General features: G+C 40.5%; 1 protein-coding gene across 9 annotated transcripts in view; it reads left to right on the forward strand.

Moving 5' to 3' along the window:
- CDKL3 (cyclin dependent kinase like 3) overlaps positions 1-15000 on the forward strand; it is a 184890-nt gene that overhangs the window by 10271 nt on the left and 159619 nt on the right. For 6 of the 9 annotated variants that reach the window (XM_075601163.1, XM_075601168.1, XM_075601162.1 and 3 more), the window contains exons 4-5: positions 1253-1431; positions 3326-3444. In XM_075601163.1, coding sequence (XP_075457278.1) covers positions 1253-1431; positions 3326-3444 — 298 coding nt within the window. The remainder of the gene's footprint in view (positions 1-1252; positions 1432-3325; positions 3445-15000) is intronic. The other 3 variants (XM_075601165.1, XM_075601167.1, XM_075601169.1) reach the window with 2 other exon arrangements.

Raw genomic sequence — 15000 nt, forward strand, 5'->3', positions numbered from 1 at the left:
GAGCTTCCTAACAGAAACTAGCAGAAAAGTTGCGGGGTTTGGCATATATACCGGGGACCCTTGAATGTGATTTATCCCCCTGCCCTGTCTTGCTCTTCTGGTCTGTGCTGAAGCAGGGAGACCTGGCGGTGAGCCGCGTAACTTCTTCCTAGGGAGGCTTTTGTCCGGTGGTCTGTGTCTTCATGTCCCCAGAAATCTGGTAGGATTGCTGAGTACATTTTCGGGGTAGCCAGCAACTCTGGTCCCCTTCTACCCAAACACACCCTGACAAAATTTTTACCGTAAAATCCCCCCTGAAACTCACGCCCCGCGAATCTCCACTGGTTGGCTCTCCTGGAACAGTAAAACACACAGAAATCTTTTATTACAATACAGTTCACATGCCATAACTGGGTTGACGAGCTGACACTTCAAACTCCCCAATATGGCTATGGGGCACCCAGCTGAGCATAATACCTTTATTATTGGCCTGGGTACCCCCTCACCGTCACAGGAGTGTATTCTCATTTATTTATTTATAACAATATTTATATAGTGCCCTTATTCTGACACTCATGGCCACTTGCCTTCTTTCGCTGCCCCTTAAGGCCTCATCCAGGGTGAAGCTGAGCACGCTTCCGCGCTCATGCGACATGCGATCAAGCACATGATGTAATGAGACTCTCCAGTGTGCGTGCACAGATGACCATGACCGCTCCGCGTTCAGCTGGTTTTCTATCTGCAGAGACATATTTGATTTTGTCACTCGCTGGCGCGTCACATGAGGGGTTTGCCTAATGAGGGCAAACCAGCTCCGTGACATCGGTCGCGCTCCCCGTCCCCCCGCGCAATTGCAAATTTCAACTGGCCATAAATCGCCCCTGCTTACTCTGCCCCTGACGTCACAGCACTCGAGCGGGAACATGCTCGCTCTCAGCCTGGACGCGACCTAAAGCTGCAGACCAAGCAATATCCTAACTGTGTATTTTTTTTAAAGAAATCAGTTCTGTACTATGAGAAAATACTTGTAGCATTTTAAAAACAAAAAACAAATCTGAATGGCATTTCTAATGTATTATAATGTAACAAGCATTTTTTGTTTCTGTGAATCCTGTGAAATCACAGCACAACCCGATGTGCTTGTTTCCCTGTATGCTCTGAGACCTTCTTCTTTTTTTGCTTTGTTTGTACTGGGTCATTGTTCTGCATTTTATATTGTTGGATGTTAGATAATTCATTCTTAATTGAATCCTACTTTTCTTTTCTCTCACAGATAATACACCGGGATATCAAACCAGAAAATATCTTAGTCTCAGATACTGGCATTGTAAAACTTTGCGATTTTGGATTTGCACGGTCTCTGGCAGCTCCTGGAGAAGTATACACTGATTACGTGGCCACGCGTTGGTACAGAGCTCCAGAGCTGCTTCTCGGGGACTCCAAGTATGGAAAGTAAGATATGCATCCGTGCATGGATAAATGCACCTATACACTATGAATATTGTTACCAGAAATTGAATAACTGTAGTGTTTGCAATTTTTTTTAATTTTTCTCATGAATTTCATTAGGTACAGAGTCTAGATTCAATTCAGTTAAAGTATTTTTTTTAAGGATGTAATGTAATGTCTATTCTGTGTTAGAAGAGTCTGCAAGGAAGTTTCTTTAGGTTGCATGCTCCCTGGACATTGTTCGCAAGGGAAGAAAACATTTTCCATACCAAATATACTAAAACTATGGTCCTGAAAATGTCATAGGTGGGCATGTTAGACTTCACAATTTACTTTCAGTAGTGCTTCCCTGCCATCAATGGCTGTTATAATCACAAACATCACATCAGTGCTGAAGACTTTTAAAGATTTTTAGATTTACCATAGATACATAAATATACTGATTAACAGAGCTGTGTAACTATAGTTCTCCAAATGTCCACTAGGGATGTCCCTTACTCCAAATGGTTGTATTTAGACCAAATAATCCTGTTTTTCATACCTGTTGTAATTTGGTCCCTACCTTTAGGTAATTGACCTTGGATATGAGCCATAGGGAACAAAGGCTATTGTTGCAGTATTCAGTCTACACTAGCTTTAACCTGCAACTGACAAAGCTCATTTAAGACTTGGTGATGCATGGCATGTTTTGTGTGTCCTTTTCTTGATGTGATACAGCTGCAGACTTTTGGAAGTTATCCCAGTATTACAGCTATAGTCACCGCTTCTTGTGATCACTGAAGTTGTAATGATTCATCTGTTTAGCTCCATTAAAGACCACCTTTTAGTACCCTTAAAGAAGACATCATCCATTAAGGGAGAGAAAATGCTCAAGGAACAGACCTAATATTAGAAGCTGATGACTTTTAATAGACCGGTATCTGAACTTCTCTGCAATAGTTTTTCCATTATGTAAAAGTCAGCAGCTCCGGTCATGGAGAAGTAGCAGTTCCTACTTGAAACAATTTTGGAATGATAACTACTTTAAAGCATCAATCCCACCAATTTGATGTACTGATTTTTTTTAACAGTTGGAACTTGGGGGATCTTCGGTAGCTGAACCCTGTTATTTTAGCTCCAGGACCCCTCTTCCTGAGATACTGATCGGTGTTCTTCCTGGACATTTAAAGATGGCCACCACCGTCGTTCAATATGAAGCGCAACGTCATCCCTCCAATTAAATTTGGTGGTCATTTTGAGGTGGGTCAAAATTCTGCTCAGCTCAGGAGGAACCCCCAAATTCCAATTCTGTAAAACAAAACATTGCTTTTTTAAAACTAAAAGGCTAGTTTTAAACTGTAGATGGATGAGAAGTGTTATGAAGATTGGATAAGTTGATCACGCTGAGGGGATCAGCTTTGGGGGAAAAGTGAAAAAGTTGGAAATATCCATCCAGGATGTTTCCTATAAAAGTAAGAGGAATGACGTTATGACGTTCTCCATCTAAAGTGCTTTTGAAGTGAAATTTCTTTGCTGGCACCTACAGTGTTTTCATGGGAAAATCTCTTGGCTGGTAACAAAAAAGCATCACGAAAGTGAAGTCATGCTACAGGTGTACGCGCGCCCGTGCATACGCATACCGCATTCCTCAGAAGAAGAAGAAAATCCTGTGTCCTTTTTTATGTGACTTGCTAGAATTTTGGATGTAGGTAGAGCTCTAATGGAGGTTAGACTCACACTGTTTGACCAATAAGAGATGCCTGGAATGTATTCTATTGATAGACCGTTAAGAAGATTGTAAATTACAATGCTGTGAAAACTTTTGTTGAAAATACTTATGTTTTATTTGTGTGTTTAAAAAAAATAAAATAAAAAATAATAACTGCACAATGCACTGCATCTCTTCTTCTAATATTAGGCCTGTGGACATCTGGGCTCTGGGTTGTGTGATTATCGAAATGGCCACTGGACATGCCTTTCTGCCTGGCAACTCTGAGCTCGATCAGCTTCACAAAATTGTTACAAAAGTAGGTGGGTGTAAGTGAATGTATAAAAAATAAATAAATAGATTTTAATTGCACATTTATCAAATATTAGAATCTCTTGTGTTAAGTACTGTCAGAGTAGAGTGATGAATAGGTTAAATAGTGTGAGCAGTAGAGCAACCAACGGGTTAACATTCTTTAAAAAAAAAAAAAAAAAGACCACATTTTTCTTTTTAATAGGGGTTACCAGACACGGAATGGGACGTTTTGACTGTGAGCAAACCGTCGCTGGCGCTCCGCCACCATCATGTCGCCACTGATTAAACTCGCCACTGAGACATGCCGCCACTTCACATTTTGCCACAGGACACCTCACCGCCGCTTCACATTTAGCGACCAAGCATCTTAAAATGTCCCGCCGTCCCTTTAAATGTCCCACTGCCGGTACGACACCATTTGTGAACCGTCTCGCAAAGCAGGACACTCGGTGCATCTGCCGGACCACGACAGCGCTAGCAAAAAATGTTTTAAGAAAGTTTTTAATAATCCAATCTTTAAATTTTCTTGCGACAAGGAGGGGGGGGGGGGGCAGGAGAGACTAGGGGGCTCAAGAAACTTGTCTCAAGAATGTAAAGATTAATTTATTAACAACTTTTAATCATTTATTTTCGGTTGCTTCGAGTGTCCTCCTTAACGGCCGCGTTCACAAATGGCATCGTAGCAGCAGCGACGGCGGGACATTTTAAAGCAGTGGTGGCGGTTAAAGATGGCGGCGGAGAAATGTGAAGAAGCGGTGGCGAAATGTGAAGCTCAGTGGTGAGTTTTATCAGCAGCGACATGTTTGTGGCAGAGCCCCCCTCCTTACCTTGTCTCCGGCATCAATTGACTCTGCTGCGTAAAGTGACACCATGTTGCCATGGCAACATGACGTCACGTGACCCCGGGGCGTAATTTGATGCAGTGTTGCCATGGCGACGCGTCGCCCAAGACAGCATAAGGAAAGTTGCAGAGGCCCCACGCGATCACCTGGCATTTTATTTAAATGCCTTGGGGGGAGAGCGTGGGGCCAATGTAAACACTCAGTTTGCGTACCCCTGCCATAGACTGCACTAAAGACTGGTAATGGGGACAGGCCTTTTACTAGGGCAAAACAATAGAATGGAGAACCATGCTTACATGGTCCTGACGTGACATTTGGCAGAATGATTTTATCTGGCAGAATGATTTTATCTGGCATACTCAGGATTTAAAGAAACCTCTTGATCCCTGGTGAACCTCTCTGGCCTGCAAACCCAAAGATGATCAGGAGATGCACCATTCACTAACATTAAAGAGTCACATTCTGGACGAGAATTCATATGAAGTGCAATTCACAATAAAATTATATATATATCCATCTCTTCCATTGAATGGAAACATACCTATAGATGGGCTACCTGTGATGTCCAGGCTCTATACACCTGTATAGAGCATGGAAAGGTCTCTGAGCTGTTGAGCACTTTCTAACAGCTGATATTACTCTTCTACCTGATCAGTGCAGGTTTGTTCTAACCCTTATTCAATTTATATTGAATAACAACTATTTCCTGTTTGAGGGTACCTTTTATCTCCAAACCTGTGGTACGGCCATGGGTACCAGGTTTGCCTTCAGCTATGCAAACTTCTTTATGGGGTTCTGGGAATCCAAGTACATCTCGACCAATGCATGGCTGGGGGCACATCTGGTATTCTATGGCCGCTACATTGACGATCTCTTAATCGTCTGGGATGGAGATGAGGCTAGCCTCACACAGGCAATGGACGTTTTCAAAGATAATGATCTTGGATTAAAATTCACCTTGCAAAGTCACCCCAGTGAAATTGTATTTCTTGACCTGGCACTATCAGTCGACGAGGATAACATTATACAGACTAAGGTCCACTTTAAGGACGTTGCAGGCAATGGATATCTTCATGCTGGCATTAACCATCATCCAAAATGGATACAAAACATCCCTCTGAGTCAATTTAATAGACTCAGACGTAATTGTTCCACTCTGTCTGCTTTTGATGACCAGTCACGTCGACTGATATCCCAGTTCATCTCTCAAGGGTATGACTCGGATACCATCCAGGATTCTTATAATAGGGTGAAGAATATGGATAGAACTTTCCTCCTGAACAAATCGAAAGCTAGATCAGTAAATAAGACACATGCACAAGGAAGAATAGTCAGTTTTCAGCACACGAAGGTGTTAAATTTATTACAAAATTTAGTGGATACTCTAGACAAATTACTGAGGTGCTCAATAAACATTGGAACATAGTTATGTGTGACCCACATCTAAACAAACTATTGACACCTAGGGTACCTGTTATCTTCCGCAAAGCTACCAACATCAAAAACAAACTGGCCCCCAGTAAATTACGTGAATTAGTCCCTGTTCATGATCTGGGAAGTGATCATGTTGGTAGCTTCAAATGCGGCAGATCCAGGTGTATTACATGTGGACACCTTACTGTGTCACCATCTTTTCAGTTGTCCTCTAATGGGTCTGTTTATCCCATTAAAAGTTCCATACACTGCCAAACCACTCATGTGGTTTATATCTTGTCTTGTTCTTGCAATTTCCAATACGTTGGGCGTACCAAGCGATCCATTTGTCTCAGATTTTTGGAACACAGACTTGCCATTATTAGAGGGAATTTAAATCACAGTGTTCCTCATCACTTCTCTAATGTCATCTTAAGGACCCTGCATGTCTTAAGATCATAGGGATCGAGAGTCTTCTCCAGCTTTAAACTGGGAGGAGATAGATTTAAGAGCCTATGCATTCGTGAATCCTACTGGATTTATCAGTTAGGTACGTTGGTACCTCAAGGATTAAACGAATGCATTGATACTAGTATACTTGTATAATCTAGATTTCCAGTCCCGTGTGATCAGGGTGTCCCCACTGCTCTGATCATATTTTTCAGTTTGCTATCATCCTTAATCCAAGTTGGTGTACCTATTAGAGAGATATAATCCATATAGTTTATCACCCTATATCTCTTATAGTTGGTTTCTTACATCTGCATTTACCTATCAATACACATCATTATAATTTTTATTTTATAAATTGTTTTATTTATTCTTTCATTTTTACCCATATGAATCTATATAATAATTTTTACTCTTGACTATATACACATATCTGTTTTTGTCTCATCAGGATTGTAGTATTATAATTATAATTTATTTTTAGTTGTAGATGTTGTAGGCTGCGTAGATTAGTTTATATATTATTAACAGGAATGTTTGTATATATTGGATGTATGGTATATTCTATCCCAAACATCCTTTTTGTTATTTTACAGGTTAATTATTGCAACTTACATCTATTTATCCTTAAATATTTATTTATCTTATTAATTACTCATTAGGTTATTTATAATTCTGTATAGGCTCAGTATGTTATTACATTTGTGTCTGACACTGTAGATAATCCTATGTTCAGCCGTTTATTGTTTATTATGTGCATTGGTTAAAGTTTTTTTTTGTACAATTACATTGGTTGAGCATGTTCACGACAATATTGGCTGCAGCTCCCCCGTCATAGCCAGAAATCACCTGACAATATCATTAGACAGCTTTAAAGAGTCAGGGAAGCTAGCAGCCAATCATCCCTTGAAGATGAAGATCCCTTGACGAAACGCGTCGGACGTTGTGACGCATGACGCATTGACGTCATCGGCTGATCAGGAAATCGTGTGGAGGAACCTGTAGCAGCTGTGTGAGGGTTTGGAGTTGAATGCTGCCGATTTTACTGAGAGGAGAGAGGGCAAGTGTGCAGCACTGACGGCTTGTGCTGCTATATAGGAGGCACAGAGAGAAGGCGCAGTTCCTAGTTATACCTGGACTGGATACCACAGCTTCGTGTGAGTGCTGGTCGTCTCTAGGCTGCTTCCATCTACACTGCTGTGGAGAGAACACCCCCCTTCCTCTCAAGTGGATAAGTATCGGCTCCTACACCCACTCCATTGCACACCATTGCAGTTTCTCTCCCTGATTCCTGAAGGCCAAACAGATTGTCTCCCATGATTGTTTTTTTACACATTGAAGTGAGTGCATGTCCTGGTGGCCTCTCTTGTTGTTTTTTAATAAATTTGATTTTTATACAGTATTATGCTATGGAGCTGGCGCTTCTCTTTTTTCCCATATATATATATATATATATATATATATATATATATATATATATGAACAACAAGAAAAGAAAGCGCCCGATCCTAGTGCAGCATGAAAAAATACAATTTAATAAAAATGAATAAAACCAACAAATGCGAACTCACAAACACAGGATAAATAAAAGCATATAATGAGTATACTCATTCGCCAACCGCCCACGATGTGCCTTGGATGGCGCGCCCTCTCTCTGTCTGGGTTTTCTCAGCTCTTCCGAACCGACATCCAGCAGGGGATACAGGAAACAGCTCACCACAATGTGACCCGGAAGTCCTCCACAATGTTAGTGTATTCCGGATGTGAGGTCTGCAGTCCGTGACCCCGCGATGCAGGGGCTGATCAGAGAAGTCTCTCTGCACTCCCAAAGGCAGTCCGTAATGAGGTGGGCAGTGAGGATGGAGTAGAATTGTATATCACAGTGTGACAGCAGCTGAAAAACGCTCTTCCCTACGCGTTTCTTCACATAAAGTGATTTCATCAGGGGATATCTGACCAGTCTACGTCAGAACATATTTATAGTGATGAGTCAATCAACCACTTGGTAGCTAATTAGTATAAACACATGTGTGATGACAATTAAAGGAACAAACATTAATTGAAGACAATGAGTGTCCTGTTCATAGTGCACAACACCTTGCAATATCAATTAGTTATATAATTAAAAATTGGCAGATCAATAATATTATCAAATGCCTAAAACAAGTGTAAATATGTAGTATATATAAAGAATATTGCATGAATATACTATTATGATAAAATTCATTCAGGACTGCATTCAATATATTTATGGGTGTGTGAGTACTAAGAAATAATCACCAATTTATATATACACCCAATAATGATTACTCAATTGGATATCCCTATTAGTGGGAATACTTGCAGCCCTGAATGTTCTCATCTATGTCAGATTGATGAATGCACAAATAAAACAATGATGTGTTCTTATTTAGAATCCTAATTGTCTGGGTTCCCTAACCAACCTGTGTCGGTATATATGGGACCTCAGACATGGGCTAATAGGATCTATAGCATGATAATTAATGAATATTCATTTATAAGAAATGAATAACCTGGAGGAAATAATTGGGGATGTGGATGTAAATCAATTATTGGATAGTTAAATGATTATATAAATGTATATATGAGTGAACTGAGGCGATAAACTTTGACCTCTGTATGTGTGTCTAATATATTGTTATATTGGAGAACTCAAGGATAAATTCGTTATATAGGATCGGCAAAGAACCAGGAGAACTGCAGACTGGAACCTTGTATCCCACAGTCACCTGTATATCAAAATGGGAAGCAAATGCATCACAGCACCTGTGTCTCCACTGGCCAAGGAAAATAAAGAAGTGAATAAATAATAAAGGGTTATGTGAATATTGAATAAAATGAGTGTGTTATAGGTGATACTTAAACGTGATTATAATCTTCATTGTGCTTGTTTGTGACTACTTAAATGGAATAAACATATACGAGTACATGAATGTATTTCTAATGTGCATGCTTAATAGTCAATGTCTAGTGTATATATTAAAAATCTAATTAATCTAACTATTTATGATAGGAATCATTAACCAATATGATTGTGAATAACTAATACTTAATGTGTCTATAATGTTTAAATCATGAAGAACTGAATGACCAAAAGGACACTCCCTGAGACAGATATGGAGGGAACATGACAAGCATGTTCAGACCCAGACCTCCACTTCAAGATCTTATAGGAATGAACCCTCAGATGACTGTACTTATATCAATGCAGTCATTTAACCCAGATGGACTAAGTGTATTTAAAACATAAATCCAATATGTTTCACGAAGGTTTAGGCTTTTGTGTCTGTCACCACTTAATAAAGTGGATTTTATATGTTCTATCCCCAGTATTCTAAGTGTTGCTGGGTCTTTGTTGTGTTTTAATGAGTAGTGACGTGACAGACTACAGTATGAGTTTGTAGCCCATGGATTATGTTTCTACGATGTTCTAAGAACCTAGTACTCAGGGCTCTTGCTGTACGGCCAATGTATTGTAGCCCACACGGGCACATGATGGCATAAACCACAAAACTGGTTAGACAATTGATATGACCCAGAATCGAATGGGTGGATCCATTGGAAGCAGAAATGATGGAATTGGATGTTTTTAGATGTTTGCATGTAATACACCTACTTCGTTTGCACTGAAAATTACCATTCTTTTGATTTTTACTTTCACAGATGACTGATGTACTTTTTAGTCTAGTAGGTGCTAGAATGGATTTTATGTTCCTAGCTTTTTTTAAAACCACTGGTGGCCTATTAGGTAATTTGTTTCCAATTATTGGATCGTTCTGCAATATGTTCCAATGGGAATTTAATATAGATTTTATTTTGGAAAATGAGTTGTTATATTGGGTTATAAATGAAGGTATCTCAAATGTTCCTAATTTACTATCCACTATTTGACCCCTATCAAATTTGGATTTGCTCTTTTGTAATAAATCCAATCTATTTAGTGTCCCTACCTGTTGAAATGTGTCAATGATTACACTCTTGTCATATCCTTTGTTGATAAATTTATTGGCTAGAATATCCCCCTGGGTCAGGTAATCCGAGTCTAGAGAACAATTTCTCCGGACCCTTAGAAACTGACCACGGGGGATATTCTCAAGCCATTTGCCATAATGATTGCTGTTATTATGAATATATCCATTGGCGGATACCTTTTTGAAAAATGTTTTCGTGAGGATATTATTCATATGGTCTATACTGAATTCCAAATCTAAAAAGGTGATAAGGGACCTATTCATTTCAAAGGTGAATGTCAACCCCATGGTGTTAATATTGAATTTAGAAAGAATATCCATTAGATCCTGTTCTTGACCATCCCATATGAATATTAGGTCGTCAATGAAACGCCCATAGAACACGAGTCCCTATACGAGCAAACCTATACATGGGTCTGTGGGAGAGTATCCATGTGTGGGATAATGCCAGGCTGGGGGCGGGACTCGTGTTCTATGGGCGTTTCATTGACGACCTAATATTCATATGGGATGGTCAAGAACAGGATCTAATGGATATTCTTTCTAAATTCAATATTAACACCATGGGGTTGACATTCACCTTTGAAATGAATAGGTCCCTTATCACCTTTTTAGATTTGGAATTCAGTATAGACCATATGAATAATATCCTCACGAAAACATTTTTCAAAAAGGTATCCGCCAATGGATATATTCATAATAACAGCAATCATTATGGCAAATGGCTTGAGAATATCCCCCGTGGTCAGTTTCTAAGGGTCCGGAGAAATTGTTCTCTAGACTCGGATTACCTGACCCAGGGGGATATTCTAGCCAATAAATTTATCAACAAAGGATATGACAAGAGTGTAATCATTGACACATTTCAACAGGTAGGGACACTAAATAGATTGGATTTATTACAAAAGAGCAAATCCAAATTTGATAGGGGTCAAATAGTGGATAGTAAATTAGGAACATTTGAGATACCTTCATTTATAACCCAATATAACAACTCATTTTCCAAAATAAAATCTATATTAAATTCCCATTGGAACATATTGCAGAACGATCCAATAATTGGAAACAAATTACCTAATAGGCCACCAGTGGTTTTAAAAAAAGCTAGGAACATAAAATCCATTCTAGCACCTACTAGACTAAAAAGTACATCAGTCATCTGTGAAAGTAAAAATCAAAAGAATGGTAATTTTCAGTGCAAACGAAGTAGGTGTATTACATGCAAACATCTAAAAACATCCAATTCCATCATTTCTGCTTCCAATGGATCCACCCATTCGATTCTGGGTCATATCAATTGTCTAACCAGTTTTGTGGTTTATGCCATCATGTGCCCGTGTGGGCTACAATACATTGGCCGTACAGCAAGAGCCCTGAGTACTAGGTTCTTAGAACATCGTAGAAACATAATCCATGGGCTACAAACTCATACTGTAGTCTGTCACGTCACTACTCATTAAAACACAACAAAGACCCAGCAACACTTAGAATACTGGGGATAGAACATATAAAATCCACTTTATTAAGTGGTGACAGACACAAAAGCCTAAACCTTCGTGAAACATATTGGATTTATGTTTTAAATACACTTAGTCCATCTGGGTTAAATGACTGCATTGATATAAGTACAGTCATCTGAGGGTTCATTCCTATAAGATCTTGAAGTGGAGGTCTGGGTCTGAACATGCTTGTCATGTTCCCTCCATATCTGTCTCAGGGAGTGTCCTTTTGGTCATTCAGTTCTTCATGATTTAAACATTATAGACACATTAAGTATTAGTTATTCACAATCATATTGGTTAATGATTCCTATCATAAATAGTTAGATTAATTAGATTTTTAATATATACACTAGACATTGACTATTAAGCATGCACATTAGAAATACATTCATGTACTCGTATATGTTTATTCCATTTAAGTAGTCACAAACAAGCACAATGAAGATTATAATCACGTTTAAGTATCACCTATAACACACTCATTTTATTCAATATTCACATAACCCTTTATTATTTATTCACTTCTTTATTTTCCTTGGCCAGTGGAGACACAGGTGCTGTGATGCATTTGCTTCCCATTTTGATATACAGGTGACTGTGGGATACAAGGTTCCAGTCTGCAGTTCTCCTGGTTCTTTGCCAATCCTATATAACGAATTTATCCTTGAGTTCTCCAATATAACAATATATTAGACACACATACAGAGGTCAAAGTTTATCGCCTCAGTTCACTCATATATACATTTATATAATCATTTAACTATCCAATAATTGATTTACATCCACATCCCCAATTATTTCCTCCAGGTTATTCATTTCTTATAAATGAATATTCATTAATTATCATGCTATAGATCCTATTAGCCCATGTCTGAGGTCCCATATATACCGACACAGGTTGGTTAGGGAACCCAGACAATTAGGATTCTAAATAAGAACACATCATTGTTTTATTTGTGCATTCATCAATCTGACATAGATGAGAACATTCAGGGCTGCAAGTATTCCCACTAATAGGGATATCCAATTGAGTAATCATTATTGGGTGTATATATAAATTGGTGATTATTTCTTAGTACTCACACACCCATAAATATATTGAATGCAGTCCTGAATGAATTTTATCATAATAGTATATTCATGCAATATTGTTTATATATACTACATATTTACACTTGTTTTAGGCATTTGATAATATTATTGATCTGCCAATTTTTAATTATATAACTAATTGATATTGCAAGGTGTTGTGCACTATGAACAGGACACTCATTGTCTTCAATTAATGTTTGTTCCTTTAATTGTCATCACACATGTGTTTATACTAATTAGCTACCAAGTGGTTGATTGACTCATCACTATAAATATGTTCTGACGTAGACTGGTCAGATATCCCCTGATGAAATCACTTTATGTGAAGAAACGCGTAGGGAAGAGCGTTTTTCAGCTGCTGTCACACTGTGATATACAATTCTACTCCATCCTCACTGCCCACCTCATTACGGACTGCCTTTGGGAGTGCAGAGAGACTTCTCTGATCAGCCCCTGCATCGCGGGGTCACGGACTGCAGACCTCACATCCGGAATACACTAACATTGTGGAGGACTTCCGGGTCACATTGTGGTGAGCTGTTTCCTGTATCCCCTGCTGGATGTCGGTTCGGAAGAGCTGAGAAAACCCAGACAGAGAGAGGGCGCGCCATCCAAGGCACATCGTGGGCGGTTGGCGAATGAGTATACTCATTATATGCTTTTATTTATCCTGTGTTTGTGAGTTCGCATTTGTTGGTTTTATTCATTTTTATTAAATTGTATTTTTTCATGCTGCACTAGGATCGGGCGCTTTCTTTTCTTGTTGTTCACAGATTTCTGGGAGTTCGTTGGTCCTTGATGAGAGCAGCCAGATCCTAGCATGGACCCTTGGTTTGGTTGATATATTTTTATATTTTTCATATTTTTTCATTTTTATTTTTATTTTTATTTTTGACACACTTAGTGTCATTCTTTCTGTATTTTTCCATTCATCATTTATTTAGTATCATCCAGGAGGGATTCATTAGTGCAGTAGTCATAACTACCAACACATGCCATTTTATTATATTTGTATTGTTCACTGGCATATATTTGTGTTCACAGCAGCTTTTTAAACATTGGCACTCAGCATTTTATTATAACATATTGCATGTATTTTTATTAGTGTGAGTCAATCATCCATATTATTGTTGCATTCACCTTTGCCATTCACCTTTGCTATATCCACTTAATACAATCAATTGGTAATCAGTCTGAGTTTACACCTGAGGAGCGCAGTCTATTCTTTGTTTTATATATATATATATATATATATATATATATATATATATACAGTGCTCGACAAATAATGATAACCATTCGCCCATTGCGAGTGGATTTAGGCCACTGGCGACCCGTGCTGCAGCTCTATGAATTCCCCTGCTCCTGCCCAATTTTTTTTTTTTAATAAATAAATAATCTCCCTCCCTGATTGGGTTAACGCGGGGAAGAGCTCCTTCCCCTGATCTCCTCCCCCTCCTGATCTCCTCCCGTGAGTCAGGGGGAGCCCGGCCGGGTGCCTGTTCATTACATTTTAAAAAAAAGTTAAAAAAAAAATGGCGGCGATTTCCTTGGTCCCGGCGCGCATGCACAGGGCAAGCAGGGTGTCCTGCCCTCTGTGCTGCCTGTGGGCCCTCTGTGCTGCCTGTGGGCCCTCTGTGCTGCCTGTGGGCCCTCTGTGCTGCCTGTGGGCCCGCTGCCTGCCCCCCCCAGCAACCCAGAATCCCCCGCACCCTCACCCCCCCCCCCGCTCCCCACGTGGGACGGAGGGGGAAGCCCAAAACAAGCGCCGCGCGCAATCTAGCCCCCTCCGCTCCCTCCCCCCTCCACTCCCTACGTGGGACGGAGGGGGAAGCCCAAAGCAAGCCCCGCGCACAACCCACGTGGGACGGAGGGGGAAGCCCAAAGCAAGCCCCGCGCGCAACCCACGTGGGACGGAGGGGGAAGCGCCAACCCAGCTTCCCCCGTGCGCGCCTCCTGCGCATGATCTCCCCCTAATCACCTGCCCCCGATCCCCGCTTGGTGTTCGGGGAGCGTGCTTCGGGGGGGGGAGGGGCCTGCTGCCGTGCGGAGGGGCCTGCTGCCTTAAGGAGGGGCCTGCTGCCTTAAGGAGGGGCCTGCTGCCATGCGGAGGGGCCTGCTGCCTTAAGGAGGGGCCTGTTGCCGTGCGGAGGGGCCTGCTGCCGTGCGGAGGGGCCTGCTGCCTTAAGGAGGGGCCTGCTGCCGTGCGGAGGGGCCTGCTGCCGCGTGCGACCCGGTGAGTGTGTGTGTGAGTGACAGAGTGAGTGTCTGTGAGTGAG

Source organism: Ascaphus truei, chromosome 5 (genome assembly GCF_040206685.1).
Source record: "Ascaphus truei isolate aAscTru1 chromosome 5, aAscTru1.hap1, whole genome shotgun sequence".
Taxonomy (NCBI): domain Eukaryota; kingdom Metazoa; phylum Chordata; class Amphibia; order Anura; family Ascaphidae; genus Ascaphus; species Ascaphus truei.